The sequence below is a fragment of the Lontra canadensis genome, unplaced genomic scaffold (assembly GCF_010015895.1).
Source record: "Lontra canadensis isolate GAN:19392208 unplaced genomic scaffold, GSC_riverotter_1.0 scaffold18, whole genome shotgun sequence".
NCBI classification, from domain to species: Eukaryota; Metazoa; Chordata; class Mammalia; order Carnivora; family Mustelidae; genus Lontra; species Lontra canadensis.
This window is the reverse complement of record NW_022631012.1, coordinates 9,214,139-9,231,989: the sequence shown is the minus strand read 5'-3', so window position 1 is coordinate 9,231,989 and position 17,851 is coordinate 9,214,139. Positions and strand designations below refer to the sequence as shown.

Here is a 17,851-nt window from a genome sequence, read left to right as displayed (position 1 = left end):
TTAAGGTTGCTACACCCATTAAAACACAGATAAATAGATAGATAGACAGACATAGGAATTTAGATATATCAGTGTTTGCAAACTGGGATTCCAGAGACTGAATTTGGCTCACAAATACTGTATGTTTAGGCCACAGGCTATTACTTTAAAACAAAAACAAACAAACAAAAAGAGCCGATATTTAAAAATCAAGATATTTACACAGACAAAATTTGCTAAAATTTTTTTCACATTGTTAAAGCTGGTAGAAATCACTGGTTCATGCTTAAAACTTTCCCCGTAAATCTCAAATGATTGCTTGAATTTAAGTTTAATTATACACTTTTTTATTGTCTAAAAATTACTTTGAAAAAGCTAGGCTTGCAAATCTGCGGTATTACAAAATTTGGAACCATATTCTGTCTTTCACCTGTGAAAATGTTACTAGTAACCCACACATGTTCAACAAAACTGGCATTGAGCTGTTTTTCTGGAAAAAGTGATGGATTTATGGCGCCCTGTCCGCACATTCTTGGCGAGAGCCCTTTTGACCACTGGCACGTATTTGTAAGACCGTCTGCATTAGGGGTAGAGCCTGTGGTTATGAAACAGGTCCAAGTTAACTGGCCCACACAGGGGAGCCAACCCATGACCTTGACCCCATTACCACAGTGTTCTAACCAATTGAGCTAAATAATTGAGTAATTGTTTCTCAGCAATCTGATCAAATCAGCTGGCATATATTAAGAGTCTGTCTGTGGACAGGGTGAGAATGTCAGTGAACAAGGGAGCTTAAGATAATGGGAAAGTTATCAAGTCCTCACATTGGTTGGCATGTTGTATTTGGCCAAGCAGTCACTAAATTGGACTTTGTCATTAGAGCTAATTGCATTTCTGGGCAATTGGAACTCACAGAAACACTAAACTTTTATTGAATAGGTTCCTTTTTAAGGATTCAGAATTTTGGGTAAATAATTCATAACATATGTACAAACAATTGGGGCGCAGAGGAAGATGGAAAGAACTTTGTACTGTACGGAGGAGTTCAGGTCCCTGTTTGGTCTTGAGTACCCATGTGGCCTTAGGCAGGTCCCTTGGCTTTCTAAGTTTTGAATAGGACTGCATAATGTGATCCCAAAGAGTTTTCCAACCCTAAGAAACTTTCAGAGTTTTTGAACCCATAAGAACACTTTGCATACAAATCCCTTTATAACTAAAAAATGCCAATGGAATATTTTTCACAGATAATTAAACAATATTTCAAAAGGATTTATTGAGCAAACTTATTTTTTAAATATAGTGCTGATGGCCTTAAACCAATATATAATATACATATTTTACATAGAAATCCAATATAAATCCAATAAATAAATACATACAAAAACCATAGTTTCATATATTATATAATCAGTTCTTAGTGGCATTTTATATGTTGTATAAAATATTACAAATGGATCACCTTGAAAATTTTTCTACCTTATCAAAAATTATTATTTTCAACACAATGTATTAATAAATTGCTTTGTGGTTATTACTTATTAATCTTCTGATTTTAGGTCCATTAATGTGGCCTTCATTTGTTTATTTATTTATTTTTAGAGGAAGGTGCAGAGGGAGAGAGAGAATTTCAAGCAGACTCCCCACCCAGAGCAGAGCTGACATGGGGCTCAATCTCACAACCCTGAGATCATAACCTGAGCCAAAATCAAGATCAGATGCTTAACTGAATGAGCCACCCAAGTGCTCCGGGGCCCTTTTAGAACTACCTCTGTTCTCCCTAACTCGGTAAATTTAGATTAAACATGTTAAGCTCAGGCTTACCAAATTCCTTATCAAACTGTGCATTTTTCTAGTTTTCCTTTCTCACTAATGCATTGAAGTATTATGTTTATAGAACTGAGGTAGTAGTTGGATTTCTTGTTCTTTTATCCAAACTGACTCTTCCATCCCTGGATTAACTGGATTCCTGAGTCTACAGAGCTCAGTAGATGGGTCGTAGAGAGTGTTAGGGCTGGTGTAAAATGAATGACAACAGCTTAGTCACACTTGAAATAATATATTGGCTCGGATTTCCAAATAACCTTCCCAAATGAAAAACACAAATACTGTGGCTTTCTACAGAATCAAATATGACTGCAATGTTTATAAAAAGGATTAGTTATTGGAAGTCACTTCAATATTAGGCGGTAAAGTTTAGAAATACCAAAACTGGGGAGACCAGAAGCATTAAATCCAAAGTCAAATACAGGTTCAGAGACTCTGGGTGGACATCCCCAACCCCACCCATCAGCCGATTGATGCTGCCAGTACACTGTGGCCCATGATGAGACACCTCTGCTATCTGAGTGAGCACAGAGCTGGGCAACAGTAAAGTTTCCAGTATCATTCCTTTTATATGATGGGATTCAAAATTGAGCTGATATTTAAAAGTAGCTCCAGCTATAAGGAAACACCCTCAGGTTAATGTACTGGGTTGAATCATCTACATTTTTTTTAAAGATATGCTCACCAAGAACTCCATCTAGAATGTTCTACCCAGAGGCTCACACCTCTGATTCATTTAATTACCTACACACAAATTTCCTAGCATTGGTTTCTTTTATCGTTCTGTCAGAACAGTCAGAGCCATTTTGAACTACGGAATAGGACTAGAAATCTGCAGGGAATTATTCATCTGCGCTATTGAAGAAAGGAAAAATTAGCCATTGGTACAGGAAAGGGAGGAATAAGAAAATATACTTATGTAGCAAAATAGTAGTTTCACAGTCTAGTAGACAAGCAAATAAGAGCCTGATGCTTTGGACAGACTATAAATCAATTTCTGATTTCTTTGGTCAAATTGTAAATCATCACTGTGCTATGCTACTAGACATCTCCAGGGGAAAGCATACTTTTATGATTGTGTGTTACTAGTAATAGGTCTTTATGAATTCCGAGTGATTAGAAAACCTTGTCAAAAACCAAGTTATTGCTGGTGGTGATGTTGTTTAATCCTGGATAGATTTTCTGTAGGGATGTTATATTGTTGGAGAAAGAAATTATATCCATTTTATAAAACCAGGTCAAAATCCCATGGGAAATCTAGTCCTATGAAAAAAATTATTGTCTTTTGCCTGGTCCCCTCTGGACAAAGGGAACGTCGTTGACTGCTGGATGGCCCTTGAGCGACTGTCACTTTGGCCGAGTTCCTTCAGTATAACATTCTCTGGGATACGGAGGGAACCTAGGATGTTCACCATGAAGTTCAACGGATAATCAGCAACTCTATCAAAAACAATAAATTATGCCTCATTTTGTAGTTGGCACCCTGTCTTATGTATGAGTCCCAAGATTTTAAATTCAAGAAAAGCTAAGGAAAGGGAGTTTTTGACATATAAAGAATGAATGGAGACCCTTCCAGACAGCACAGGTTTGAAAAATTTCACGAGACTTGTGACTTTTGGGACCTAGAAGAGTCAAAGTATTATGTAGACTTTCGCTTGATACATTCAGGATAGATACATTTTTTTTTCCCCCTCTCAGCCTGTTCATAGATGAGAATCCGTTCAGTTTTGTGGCCTCCTCCTCAGGGGCTTATTGAATAAGAAGGGATATTAGTTAACTTTAAATCTAACATAAAAATATTGAAATCTGATCCCTTGCCGTACAAACTAAGTTAAGGCTCAGATTTTTAAAATTGCCTCTTTTTCCAAAGGAAGTCTTTTATGAAAGAGCACAGATGGAGGTGTTATCATTTGGAATTCTGTTAAGGACAGGACAAACTAATGACAAAGATGAGTAGTGTTAAAAATCTGGAGGACAAGGCAACTAGCTCATGCCTATCTTTATTTGAAGCCTAAGATCAAAGAGGCCATAATTTCTGAAACTCTGAAATTAAAGGGCTAAGTATGAGATAGGCATGATGTTTTTTATAGATGACATCTTGCAGATTAATCATCTTTAATGACAGCTTTGAGTTTGGAATTTCATTCTAGAATTCAGCCTGGTGTTTTTGAACAGGGTATTTGTACAACATGACAGAACTGACCATCAGGAGATAGAATCCTAAGGTGACTCAGTGCCCCCTTAGCGCTGAGATAGCCAAGTGTTCATTACCTTCACTAGGTGAATAAGTGACTGTCTGTCCACTGTTTGGTCTTGCTGTGGCAGTAGACATCCAGAGCCGTGGCTAGCTTATCGCTACCACACCTACGTTAAGCTAGTTTGGTGACTTCTGTGCCCATAGGGACAGTAGATTCTACTTTGGGAGCTTTATGGGAGAATAACATGTTTGTTATAAGGGACCATTGGGTCTTTCTAAGATAGAGGCCATGAAGAAAAGAGACAAATGGTATATCCCTGAAATCCCTACCTCATCTTTAATTGTGTTCAGCAATACTTGTTGGATTTTTACCATGTATCCATCACTAAGAATGAGAGTGGAGACCACTTGGACCAATTTACTTGGAACCGTAGCATCTACTAGATTTACAAAGTAAGTGCTCTGTAAGCATTTGCTGAATGAATACATGTATATGTAAATAAGGGAAACAAGTAAAGAGTCTGTCTTGGGCCTTGAGGAGTTCACATGTAAACAAGAGTTAAAATAGTGTCCTACCCCAAATCCAGGTGCTAACATCAGCACAAGCTCTCCTCATCTCTGAACTCCTCCGTGAATCCACTCTCCTCCGCATCTTGGCTGAAGACGGATATGCTTATCCCAGTTAGTTTTGTTCAGTACAAATGTTACACACATCAAAAAAACATCAAATATGAGTTCTAGTGAATTGAGACGTCCCAGAAATTAACCCCCAGCAATTCTCCCTTATTCAAAATTGCTTTTCCTTCTGCAGAAAAAGAAGGAAAAAAAAGCCCAAAGTTAAGAGAGCTTCTACCTTTTAAGAACTAGTTTCAAACTTAGTATCATTTATTAAGAATCAATATAATAATTCTTTTCTATTGTTTAAGGCTCTCTTACCAGCTCTATTGTGCATTAATTATTTTGCTTCTTTTGTATTTGCACAATAAATGCTTGACAAAAGAAAAGCCACATAATTTAAGATTTTTATGGCACAATGGAAAAGTTTCCCACCCCCAGGAAAAAAAAATTCTGTGATGTTCTCATTGTCTTTTCAGGGAACATTTTATATATTAAAAAGAAGAAGGACATGAAATGAAAAAAAGAATAAAGCCCTAGTTGTACTTTTCTGTGACATGCAGAAGGTTTAGAATATATAGAACATAAAAGAACATTACATGAGCTACAGAGGGATAGAGCTGTGTGTTCTTAATTTTAAATTTCAGATAAATATGATTTCAGCTTTGATCCTACATGGACTAATTCTTTTGTCACTCAACTAATTAATTCAGTATGCTAGAGAAAAGATGCTAATTTGGGCATCAAAGAAGTGATAATTTTTTTTTTTTGTTTAATCAGAGTTATAAAGATAACTTTTACTCCCATTAGACCGGGTCTGGAGCTCAATCATTTTATTCTTGTTTAGTGCAAATGGAATTCCAGAGAAAATATGCCCTGTTTCTCTTAACTTCTGAAGATGGAACAGTAATATCCAGATTCCCTTTAAAATGGTCCTTTGCAAAGTCACTGTACCAAGAAGAAGAAAAAAAAAAGATCAGCTATTTCTTAACATTGTCCTTTGGTTCTTTACACATAATGAGTTAGGCACCATCATCTGTTCTCTTGATAACGGATTTTATAGAACATATACATAAGCTAATTTGTGCTATTAGAATAGAAGTTGTACTTGACATTCTATTTAGAGACTAGAGACAAGGTCTCCAGTTTCCATGGAACTTTTAATTAACCCCCCCCCTGGATTTAATTTCACTGACATGAGTCAGTTTTTCCCTTCCCAGGCAGTTTGCTAAAATGACCCCACTTGCCAGTGAATGAATCTCAGAGCTGTTTCCTATGGAGGGACATTTCCTTCTGCAGGATGAATCTGTGGTCATTGACGAGTGAGCCCTGGCAGATTGAGCACGGGAAGGCCATGGGTGTGGGGGAACCTCCCACAGTTGGTAGAGAAAAAGCTAACACATGGGGTGTGATTTGGTCCCAGAACACTCCCTTCCCAGGGCCCAGGTTTCCAGGACAAAGGAGGTCGAGAAAAGGGGAAAAGGGGGAGCTGTGAGCACAGATGAAAAATCTAGATTCCAGCCATGTGCTGTTTGAGTCAGCATGAGATTTTTAAGGACAGGCCATCAGCTGTCTGTGGCTCAAGCCACCTTCAGAGATGCTCAGAGATCCACTCAAAAGTAATAACAATCAAAAGGAAGAAGCCACATACTCTGTCGCTTTGAAATAAGTAAACATGTAATAAAAAAGAAAAGCCTTTCTAACTATTAAGAAAACATAAAAATGCAAAAAAGATCTATTTCTTTAATGCTCCTGTTAAATATATTTCCCAGAAATCATAAGCATTTAGTCTGAATCACTAAGACTCCTGCCTACAATGTCTTAAAGCCAGTGAGAACGTATGAAAGCAATTAATCAAAGTTCACTGTGCTCCTGAAGAGTATTTCTTCTTCTGGAAAGCAGAAGGATAGAATAACTTAAAACCCAGTGTGGTCGTGATAGTTAATAAGCTTTTTATAGTCCCTGTGAGGATCTGAAAATTTTACCTTATTAGTATCTTTATCTTTCTTGCTCACTCCTTCACGCTTATTTTCGTTTAATTTTAATTTCTGGCCTCTTTTTCATATTTTTTCCCCTCTTTCTCCTAACAGAGTGCTGTTTTAATAATCTCTGAGTGGAGTTTTCATTTGCTACCGAAGTGCTCAGCAAAAGTATATGTCCAGGGGCTCCCAAATCCCTTAACTGATTCTTGCACGTCAGTCTTCCAGATGCCCTTTTAACTTTGTTTGTTTGTTTGAAGATGGGTTATTGGTGATGTAACATTTTGCTTCACTTTGCTTTCTGGACCTGCTAGAATTATTTATAATATATTCAGTACTTCCAAATCTATTGTGTTTCCTAGCTCCTTAGTCTGGGAAAGCAAATTAGCTCAAGGATTCCCAGCAGCTGAATTCAAAGCCAAAGAGCTGCTTAAGACTCTACCCAGCAGATGTTTTATCCACTTAGGCAGAAATCTTAGAATGTTATAGGACCTCCCTGTTTTTCAATCCTAAAAACAAATATCAACACATTTGAGATCTGAAGGTTCCCTGGTTTGGAATGAAGAGTCTCCATGACCACCAGTTTGGGAATCTCATCCTGGGAATGAACAACAACCCAGAGGCAAGTAGCTGTTAAAAGAGTAGGTAGGAATATTGGTCTCAATGGAAGTACTAAAGATATCAGTGGGATTAAACATGTTTGTTGTTTTCCTGTAGCTTGTCTTCATCTTGGAAACATATAAACATACCCAAAATAAGTGTCCAAACAATATATCAGAAATTAACATTTTAATTAGAAATCATTTACAGAACCTCAACTGCTTGACCCACTTAGTTAACAAGAAAGATTTTTAATACTCAGTTTTTCTTCAGTTACTAAACCATCAACTCACACAGCCTCCCCTTGTGAACATATCCTATAAAGCAAAACCCTATTTCCCTTTGCATGCCATGGAGCGGCTTAAATTACAACCCTTCTGTTATGGAAAGCATGCTGAGTTTGTAGTACTCCATCTCCCTCCTGAAAAATCACGGACAGTAGCCTGGTAATCGTGTATACTGTGGAAGGCTAAAAATAAAGTAAAATATTTTTTCTCAACATTAACAAAAAACACAAATCTGTTCATTATTCTATCAATAATATTAGCATAAAAATAGGCAATGCCCTAAGGTGCCAAAAAATGGGGGAGACTCTCTAATTGGTCAATTTTCATTGAATTTTTATCAGATCCATTAACTCTCAAGTACAATGGGAGCCATCTCAGATAAACAAGTAAAGACCTTTGTGACATACATTTTAGAGAGAAGCAATAGCCAAAGTGCACAAAACCATGAGATTCAATACATGGAAGTAGATTTCATCAGCATATGCATATGCTAATTCAGAACCCAACTTAGAATGCATCAGACAACAGAATCCTTTTATGGGTGAATTTCAAAATAAACTATGGAAAATATAGTCAAAGGTCTGTGAACTTCTCTGCCCCCATATTTTGCTTGAGCTATTTCAAAGTGTTTAATTTACAAAATGATAAGACAATATCATAGCTTATAAGTCAGCAAGCTACAGGGAGAATGAACCATTATGAAAGTCTAGAACATATTTTGACGTAAATTGGTGCATTTTCTTTTTGTCGTTGTTTTTTGAAGTTGGTGCATGTTCATATCTGACATCATTCTGTAGATATTCAAGTGTAATATTAGTAATAACAGAATCTTGCAGCCTTTTCCAAATGCGTCATTTTTTTATATTAATTTTTTAAAGATTTTATTTATCCACCTGACAGAGAGAGAGAGATCACAAGTAGGCAGAGAGAGAGAGGGAAGCAGGCTCCCCACTGAGCAGAGAGCCCAATGCGGGGCTCGATTCCAGGAGCCTGGGATCATGACCTGAGCCGAAGGCAGAGGCTTAACCCACTGAGCCACCCAGGCGCTCCTCCAAATGCATCCTTGACAACCAAAGATACTTCCAGATTGCAGAAGGAAGAAATACACTCTGTTTCACATTTGCAGCTCTCCTTGGATTCATAGCTCACCACTAATTTGAAACCAGAGTGTTAGAACTTTTTCCTTGCCGGACTTTTCAGTCCTCATAAACCATCGCTCAAGATTGCTTTTATACAGCATGTGCACTGAATGGAAGATGAGCAAATGCTAACAGCTGCATTAACAGCCCAGCGAGATCTAGGAGGAAAACTGTAGACAGGCAGTACTTAGCAGAATGAAGAAGTGAATTAAATGAGAGACTAGACATGAAAAGAGGCAGGATGGAGCTATACATGTTGTTGGATTTGGATCATTTGTCGAGGGACGTGAGAATCTGGGAAAGATCCAAAAGTCACCATTACCTAGAAAACTCAAGGAAAGAAATAGAAACAGAATAAAAACAAATAGAATTCGCTAAGAAATTCGGGGATAATTACTAAGAATTATACTAAAATCTTTATCATCTGGAAAACAATAAGATGCTGGGAGCGTGTTTAGGTAATTATATTGAGGAGTTAGGTATTTACTTCACAATTGTTGGTGTAAACGGTTATATTCCATGTGAATAATCCACGTGAAGTGTCATGGCAGCTCAGTAAATGAATGAATTATTGAATGAATGAATGAATGAATGAACCATTATTTAAATTCTACTTCCCCAGATGGCCTTTAAGGACCTCCCAACCTAGAAAAAATTGCAACCAAAGAGGTCTGGTTTTGGTCTTTTTTTCTGAGATTCTTTCCAACTTTGTATTGTGTATTCCCTTTGATTTCTCAATTTGTACCAAGAAGTCCCATTTTATGGATAGAAACCATTTCTCTTACACATGTTGCATCATGTTGCCTAACAAACGAGTTACGTGGGAACTCCTCCACTGTCCATTCATCAACTCTCTAAGTGAACTCGTTTCCTCTTCTAGCTGCTGCTTTTTTTGAGTCTCTTCCTATCTAAGGCCAGTCTCTCTGGAGGTTCTGTATATCCCTGTCCTCTTCTCTTATCAAGAACTTTGTTCTCCTCTATGAGTGTTCATAACACTATTCACAATAGCCAAAAGGTGAGCACAGCCAAAAAATCCATCAACAGATGGATGGATAAACAAATATGGTATGTATGTACAAGGGAATGTTATTCAGCCTTAAGAAAAAGAAATTCTAACATGTGCTATAGCATAGGTGAAGCTTGAAGACATGATGCTAAGTGAAATAGGCCAGAATATATCCCTGGTAAATATTTTTTAAACAAATGTATGTATGGAAGAAGAAAGAAGGACAGAAAGAAAGCTGGTTTTCCATAGAGCTGTTTCATGTAGCCTCTCTATAGAAATGAACCAGGACAGGTGTTTTAAGCAAACTTATAATTCATGAAAATCTAAATTTAAATAAAGGGTATGTTGAAAGGTGATTTTTCCACTTTACAAAAAGATCCATCATAAGAGTCTTTAAACAGGCTTCCCAGGTACATGGAAAGTAAGATTTTTGTTGATTCAAACCATATGTTTGCACTGAATTCTTTAGGAAAATATCTTTTATATAAAGCAAGGTTGACCTACGAGCAATTTCCTCAAGGCACCTAGCCCAGAATGGCCAACTCTCAAATTTCCTAGGTAATAGATAATGGGAGGCCTGGAATGCAGGGGATATTTGAGACCCTAGAATGCAAAGCAGTAATTTCAGCCATTTAGAGTTCTTGTGACTTTTCTCACAAAAATAACTAATGGAGAGATGAATCAATGTATTTGAACCTCCCCAACTCCTCTTTCTCTATGTCCGTGAAAGTAAGAAAGGCTGGGAAGTGACCCCCAAAAAGGCTGACGTGGGAAGGAGAACAAGGTGTACACAGTTCACCAAACTGATGCTTTTCTCCCAACTCCCCCCACCCTCCCACCACTGCTGCCACTACCACTGATAAAGTTATCTGATTGCAAAATTGGAAAAAAGAATTCAGTGTGTTAATAAATAAAGGCAATTAACTTCTCTGGGTCTCAATTTCCTCATCTTAACAATGTGGGAGTCCTTTTGAAGATTATTGTTTTATAATTCTGTTCTTGAACCTACCCAAACTTTACAAAATAAGGTAAGTTATGACTGTTCTCTCTGTCTAATGAAATAAATTTCACAGCTATTTCTGCCTTCCTTCTTGGAAACTTTAATAAATGATCATGACGTTTAAATCAAAACATTTATATTGTTTGTGGAATTGGTTGATTTGACTATTATTGATGGTTCTTGCTAAGAAGAAAATGCTTTGCAGAATTTACTTACAACTAACCTTTATCAGACCTATTCTTCTGTGATGAAAACACAATAAGCTGTTTTTGAACTGCAGCACAAGTGAAGTATTTTAGCAGCAGAAAGAAAAAATAATTCATTGGTTGTGGTAATAAAGATGAGGGTAGACTCAGGTATAGGTAGTTTTGCCCTTCAAAAACAAGACTTCTTTCATCTTACTAAATCCAAACCTTCAAATTTAGAAGGAATAATTGGGGACATAGAAGAAAAACATGCTTAATATCTATGGAATTTTTGGCAACACTTTTGCCCTCATCAACTTTCTGAAGCACTATTCTATCCTCACTTCCCAGAATTTTGATTTTTTTGGCCCAATTTTACTCTATTTGACTGTATATGACATTTTGAGGGAAAAAGTATTTCTTTAAGTGGTGTACAAAGACATTAACTTCTCACATAAAGAAATTTAGACTCTTCTACATGTGCCTGAAAAGCCAAAGAATGTACATAGGAAAACACACATTATTTCTATGTCTCCTGCTTTGTAGGTTAAAGAGAGATCTTGACTATGTCAACAAATCTGAATTATATTTCAAAGTTACTGATCTTTTATTTTGTCAGTATTTTTTCTCTTTCCTAGTCTATAAATGACACTAGGTCATTTCTTCAGTGGGAAAGAAGAATAGATTAGGAAAGAGAAGGGAGATTGGGGGTGGGGGAGGCTGAGGATGATGAAGTGAAAATTCATAGCTGATTCACCAAAATCCCCAAACTAAACTGGATACAGCCAAAGAACTGCCATAGAAGCAAAGGCAGATGGCCAGATGGCAATGGGAAGGAAAGAGAAAGTTCATGAGCAAAGATTTGCTCATTGAAATTGTAAACTGAAAAGTTTACAGCAGAATCAAGATTGGGAGGGGCTTCTGAGGAAAGCAGGGTGCTTTGAACTCTGATAACAACAGAAATATGGGTATTAACAATAAGGTCTCCCATGTGGGATACCCAGGGCTGCCACATGACCAACAACCTCTGCTTTGGACTGAAGCACAATCCTAAAAGAACAAATATTAATTCATCTTTATGAAATCTGAAGAAGATGGGAGTTTCAAGTTAATGAGTGAGGTCTTCATGTGAGGAGATTCTGACTCACTGTATATGTTGAGAGGATGGGGATGGGGGTTAGGGATGGTCAGTCAGTCTGAGCATGTGTAGGGTTCTCGGGTTGGATAGATGGATGGATACATAGATAGATAGATACATGGATAATTACAGAGGTAAAATGACCAAGCTAAAGATAGACACATGTAAGCAAACACAGAAGTAAAATTTGCAGCTATTTAATAAGAAACAAAGAATAAATGGGGTTTCCATAGTTTGACAAGAATCTTTAACTTAAGAATATGCATAAATGAGTAACTTTTTCCTGGTTATTAACAGAGCATCAAGTTACTTTCCTTTTTCATGTGTGTTGATGCCAAGACCATAGGGGATTGCTTCTGAAGAAAATATCTGTGAGAGAAAATGCCTGTTATTTGAGAATGTGTCCTAGGAATAACCACAGCTTTATTATTATTATTATTATTTCAAATATGCAGTTTTATTTTCCTAACAGTGCTAAGGAAACACAATGCTCTTTTAAAGTATCATAATTGCAGGGAACCCTAGTGCATTCTTGGTCCGAATGCAAACAAGTGCAGCCAATATGGAAAACAGCATGGAGGCTCCTCACAAAATTTAAAAATGGAACTACATCCAGATGCCAACAGACACTTAAACAGATGCTCGGCATCACTGATCGTCAGGGAAATGCAAGTCAAAACCACAATGTGGTATCATCTTATGCCTGTTGAATGGCTAAAATCAACAACACAAGAAACAACAGGTATTGGTGAGGACATGGAGAGGAAGGAACCATGTGCACCATGGAGAATGCAAACTGGTGTAGCCACTGTGGAAAACAGCAAAAATAGAACTACCCTAAGATCCAACAATTGCACTACTGGATTTTTACCCAAAAAACACAAAAATACTAATTCAAAGGGATACGTGCACCCTGATGTTTATAGCAGCATTATCTACAATGGCCAAATTATGGAGACAGCCCAAGTGTCTATCGACTGATGAATGGATAAAGAAGATGTCACACACACACACACACACACACACACACACACAAACCAAATATGGAATAGTCCTCAGCTATAAAAAAGTATGAAATCTTGCCATTTGCAATGACATGGATAGAGCTAGAGAGTATCATGCTAAGGAAATAAGTCAGAGAAAGACAAGTACTATGTGATTGCACTCATATGTGGAATTTAAGAAACAAAACAAACACAGAGAAAAGAAAAAGGGGAAGGCATCCTAAGAAATAGACTCTTAACTATAGAGAACAAACTGATGGTTACCAGAGGGGAGATGGGTGGGAGGATGGGTGAAATAGGTGGTGGGGGTTAAGGAGCGCACTTGCTGTGATGAGCCCTGGGTGATGTGTGGAAGTGCTGAATCACTAAATTGCACCCCTGGAAGTAATATTACACTGTATGTTAACTAACTGGAATTTAATAAAAACTTTAAAAGAAAATGGAACTACCATATGATCCAGCAATTCTACTTCTGGGTATACATCCGAAAAAATTGAGTTCAGGATCCCACACAGGTATCTCTGCTCCCATGCTCATTGCAGCATTACTTACAATAGCCAAGATATGGAAATATTTTAATTGTCCATCAATAGATGAATGGATTAAGAAGATGCAGTGTGTGTGTGTGTGTGTGTGTGTGTACACATATATATGTATATATACACAGACATATACACATATATATGTATATATGCAAGACACATACACATATATACATATACCCTGTGGAATCTGAAAAAGACAAACTCGGAGAAACAGTAGAGTGGTGATTACCAAGATTTGGGGAGAGGGGAAATTTAAGGAGATTTGGGTCAAAGGGTAAAAACTTCCAGTTATAAGATTAACAAGTTTGGGATCTAATGTACAGCATGGTGATCATAGCTAATAAAAATGTATCCTTTAGTTACTGAGAAGAGATCTGAAATGCTCTCACCACAAAAAAGAAATAGTGATTATGTGATGGGATGAAAGTCATAGCTACTATTATGGTGGGAATCATTTTACAACTTAGAAATGTATCAAATCCATAGTTGTACACATTACACTTACACAAGGTTACTTGCCCATCATATCTCAATAAAGCTGGAGGAAAAAAAATAATGTATCATAATGGCCACTGTGCCCAATTAGCTACAAATATGCCAGGCACCCAGGAGTGCTGAGAGCATAGGAACCCAAAGCTGATCTGGGAGGATGGGGCTACCTGCGGGAGTGAGTGTGGTGTGAAGGACAGGGCACTATAGGAGACAACCCAAGTTCTAATCTAATCCCTTCCCTGAACTTGTTGGGTGATCAAGGCGCAAAGTCTCATGTGCAGAATGAGCATTGGCAAACTAGATGTTTGGCGAGGTCCCTTGAAGCACCATCATTATCAAGTCCTGCGAGTTCAACTTCAAACGTCAATGCCACTTACAGCTCCAGAGGGCTGTTTAGGAGTTCGGTCAGTTTTTAGTTAGGTATTAATGATGACCTTTCAGTTCTTTCATTTCTAGTGAACCAGTGGTTTGAGATTTTTACTCTTTAACCACATGACTTTGTGCACGCTGCACAATCTATACCACCGTGGAAAGATGGAAGGAAAGAAGGGAGCGAGGAAAAGGAGGGGAATTTAGTGACTATTATTTTTGCCTTTCAGTCTCTTATTTTACTCCCATTTTATGCAAAATGATCTTGTACCACTTAGAATAAAGACTTTCAGGTTGATGAGTTCAGTTCATAAATATTTTCAATTTACCCCCGAAAGAACATGGCGATTGTTAATAGCCGTTTCCTCCTTCACGTGTTTCTAGATTTGGAAAGAAGAAAGATGACAGGGGTGGCAAGGCTGAGCAGAAGGGCTCTCTGAAGCATGGAGGCCTGAGGGGAGAAGAGCTGGAAAAAATGAAAGAACGTGAAAGGTGAGCAGAAATGCTGAGCTCCTTATTTTGTTTGGGTCCATGACCTGTGCTTAATTGGGTTGTTGCATCTATCAACTGGAGAAATTTTATTTTAAGAAGCATAGAGTTTGATACAGAAGGAAAGGTACCTGATGTAAAAAGGAACCTGCCTTTCTGGGGAATTTTTATTATATTTGGAGAAGAAACTAGCTTTATATTTTTATTATATCAGCACTTATAATTCCAAAATATGCTACTCCAGTTTTGACTCTATCAGTGTATATTTTCCCTATGGTTTAAACGATGAGTTTTTTTTTTTAATAAAAAGGTCATTTTGATATTGATGTTTAGAACTATCAAATTTCCCGTAGTCTGTTCCTAATTTCTGTCAAGCTGTTGTATGCCTTCTTAATTTTATTCTGCTAAATCCATTTGGGGGGGTGTAATTTGAGAAGTGCATGTCCTTCATTTTTAAAAAAGCCAGTGTCTTTTATTAGCCTATCAGCAAGTTGCAAAGTATGTCTCCCATCTGTTAAAGGGCTGGTTTCGTTTACTGAAATAATGACAGTTTGCAAGGGCTGGATTCTCCTGTTTGAGGAGCTCCGTGTTCCATTTGGACAAGAGGCCCTTCACTTATCTTTGAGGTTAACTCTGGTACTTACTCCAGGTCGACGTGTAAATGTCTGATTTTGAAACATGTAATTGAATATTCATTTTTCTCCTGAGAGTTCTTCACCTTCACAGTGAAATGGAACTTGGAGAAAGACTGAGATTGTGACAAAACTAGCATATAATTTTAAGTACTTGATTCTGACTTCACCATGCATGAAGTAACATTTGTCCAACTTGTCACTTGCTCCTTAGTGACAATAATCCTTGTAGCTTTTAGACTCCATTCTTGCACTCATTTTAATAGTCTAGTAATGTGTACTAAGAAAATCATACTCATTCATCCTGTTTTCTAGAAAAGAACAGGCTGAGTTTCTACTGTTAAACTTTGACTCCTGTCTTGCAGTCTGTTCTGATCCAGAAAGCTGACTTTATCCATAGCAAGGGAAGAAACCCTATTTAGTCCTTTCTCCCTTTAAAGAGGTTGATAAGCATTCAGTTCCAGGGTCAGAGGAGCAGTTAGAAGGAAATCAAGGGGTTGATATTGTTGACTATTCATCTGACAGAGCTGTCCCCGAAACAGGGAAGATGATTCTCCAGCATAGCCCATGATTCAGTAATCCTGTAATGTAAAATATAATTCAGGCGAAGATTTTAATGCATATATTGGCAAACACATCAATGGGCTGAGACCACATTATAGATCCTGCTCCCCTGACTTCACTACAGAGGTACCACATCCTTGCCTCGTCTTCAGGAACCTGGGCTGTTTGCTAGAAGGCAGACTTCATGTTTTTTTGTAGCTCACTACTTGCTTGGGGTTGGGAGGCTTTACTCTTAGTAGCTAGGGAACTGTGGGCCTGCTAGAAAATTGATAACCCATAAAATAAGGTGGGTTGTCTTTAAGCAAGAGTTCATTTCCTTTCTGGTGTTGCCTTAAGGAAGCAGGTGCCTGAGGGAGTTTTGTTCTTAAAAGCAGGGCTGTAAATTCACCTCAGCTGGCTATATAGGCATCAGGTCCAATTTTCTTAAAATATGTCTGGTCCACATATTGAAAGAACTGTACTATTAGCCTCCACTTAGGCCTCTTCCCACACATGAACACGTAAAACACATCTGAGATGGGTCTCTTAGAGACAACATTGTCTCAATCATGTGAGAGGGGAAGAAACTGGAGGAGTTGATTTTATGGTTGGGTGCTATACAGTTAATGACCAAGAGCATTTCAGCAGCTCAGGAGTGGAGGGCCACAGAGGGTAGAGGTGGAGGCTCAACATTTGGCATTCCTCTCAACCCTAGAGTCCTGTTTCTTGGCTCTCCATCATCCATAGGAAACCAACTCACAACTCTGAAAGAGCTCAGTGAGTGTATTGCTCTTCATGATGTGGCCATGGAAAAAAATAGAATAAAATAAGAAACAGTTATGAATTATCAGTTTGTGAGAAGAATTTGGGGAGCTGGTTGTTAAACCACTGGTAGCTTGACATTGGTCATGGTGGGAGTATTTACACCATAGAAATTGGCAAACCCAACTTGTTGCAGTTAATCAACATACCACGGAGGGTTTACACCAACTCTATTTAGTGTATAATCAGGAAGAAATGATCTAAAATTTAAAGGCTAAATAAGAAAGATTCATCCAAATCATCCAGACCACCAGCATCAAAATGAGTCATGTGGGGAGCTTGTTAAAAATAAAAAACCTTGGGTTGTGGGACCCACAACTGACTTGCAGAATCAGAATTTTGCGATTTGGAACCCAGGAATCTCTATTTAATAGGCAAGCCCAATATAATTCTTCAGTATCCTAAAGTCTAAGAACCTTTGACCTGAAGAAGATTTGGTTGGAATATTAAACTATGAAAAATGACACGCAGATTTTTTTTTTCCCGAGAGGTTTGAATAAGCCAGTCTAAAAATACTGTCATTTTTCTCATGTGCCTTTTCTGAAGCATCCTCCTTTACTGGCATACTTTTTTTGCCAACAAGAGAGAAACCCTTGCCAGTGCTTACTCATCTAAGAGAATTTGGACTGCTTATCCAGTACCACCCAGGAACACAAAACTTACAAACATAGTAAGTTCATTAAGAAAATTTTGGAGACTTAAAAAACATAAAGAAGGCTAACATGATCATGCATAATTCCATAACAATTATTAATGTTCTTATGACCTTTTTACTATGTATATATTTTCTTTGAAACTTAATACCCATGCTGCATATATAATGTCTCATTTTTTTCCATGGTGTTATATCATGAGCATTTCCCATTATCAAAAATGTTTTGAAAATATGCCATTTTGATGACTAATATTCTGTGAGATCAATATACCATTACTTATTTATCGTCTATTGTCAAACATTTAGTCTGTTCCCATTTTTCACTCTTCCAGATAATACTTTGATGAGCAT

General features: G+C 37.5%; 1 protein-coding gene across 1 annotated transcript in view; it reads left to right on the top strand.

The window, feature by feature from the left end:
* PARD3B (par-3 family cell polarity regulator beta) overlaps window positions 1-17,851 on the top strand; it is a 1,020,734-nt gene that overhangs the window by 804,934 nt on the left and 197,949 nt on the right. The window contains exon 19 of the mRNA XM_032859992.1: window positions 14,744-14,851. Within this exon, the coding sequence (XP_032715883.1) occupies window positions 14,744-14,851 (108 nt within the window). The remainder of the gene's footprint in view (window positions 1-14,743; window positions 14,852-17,851) is intronic.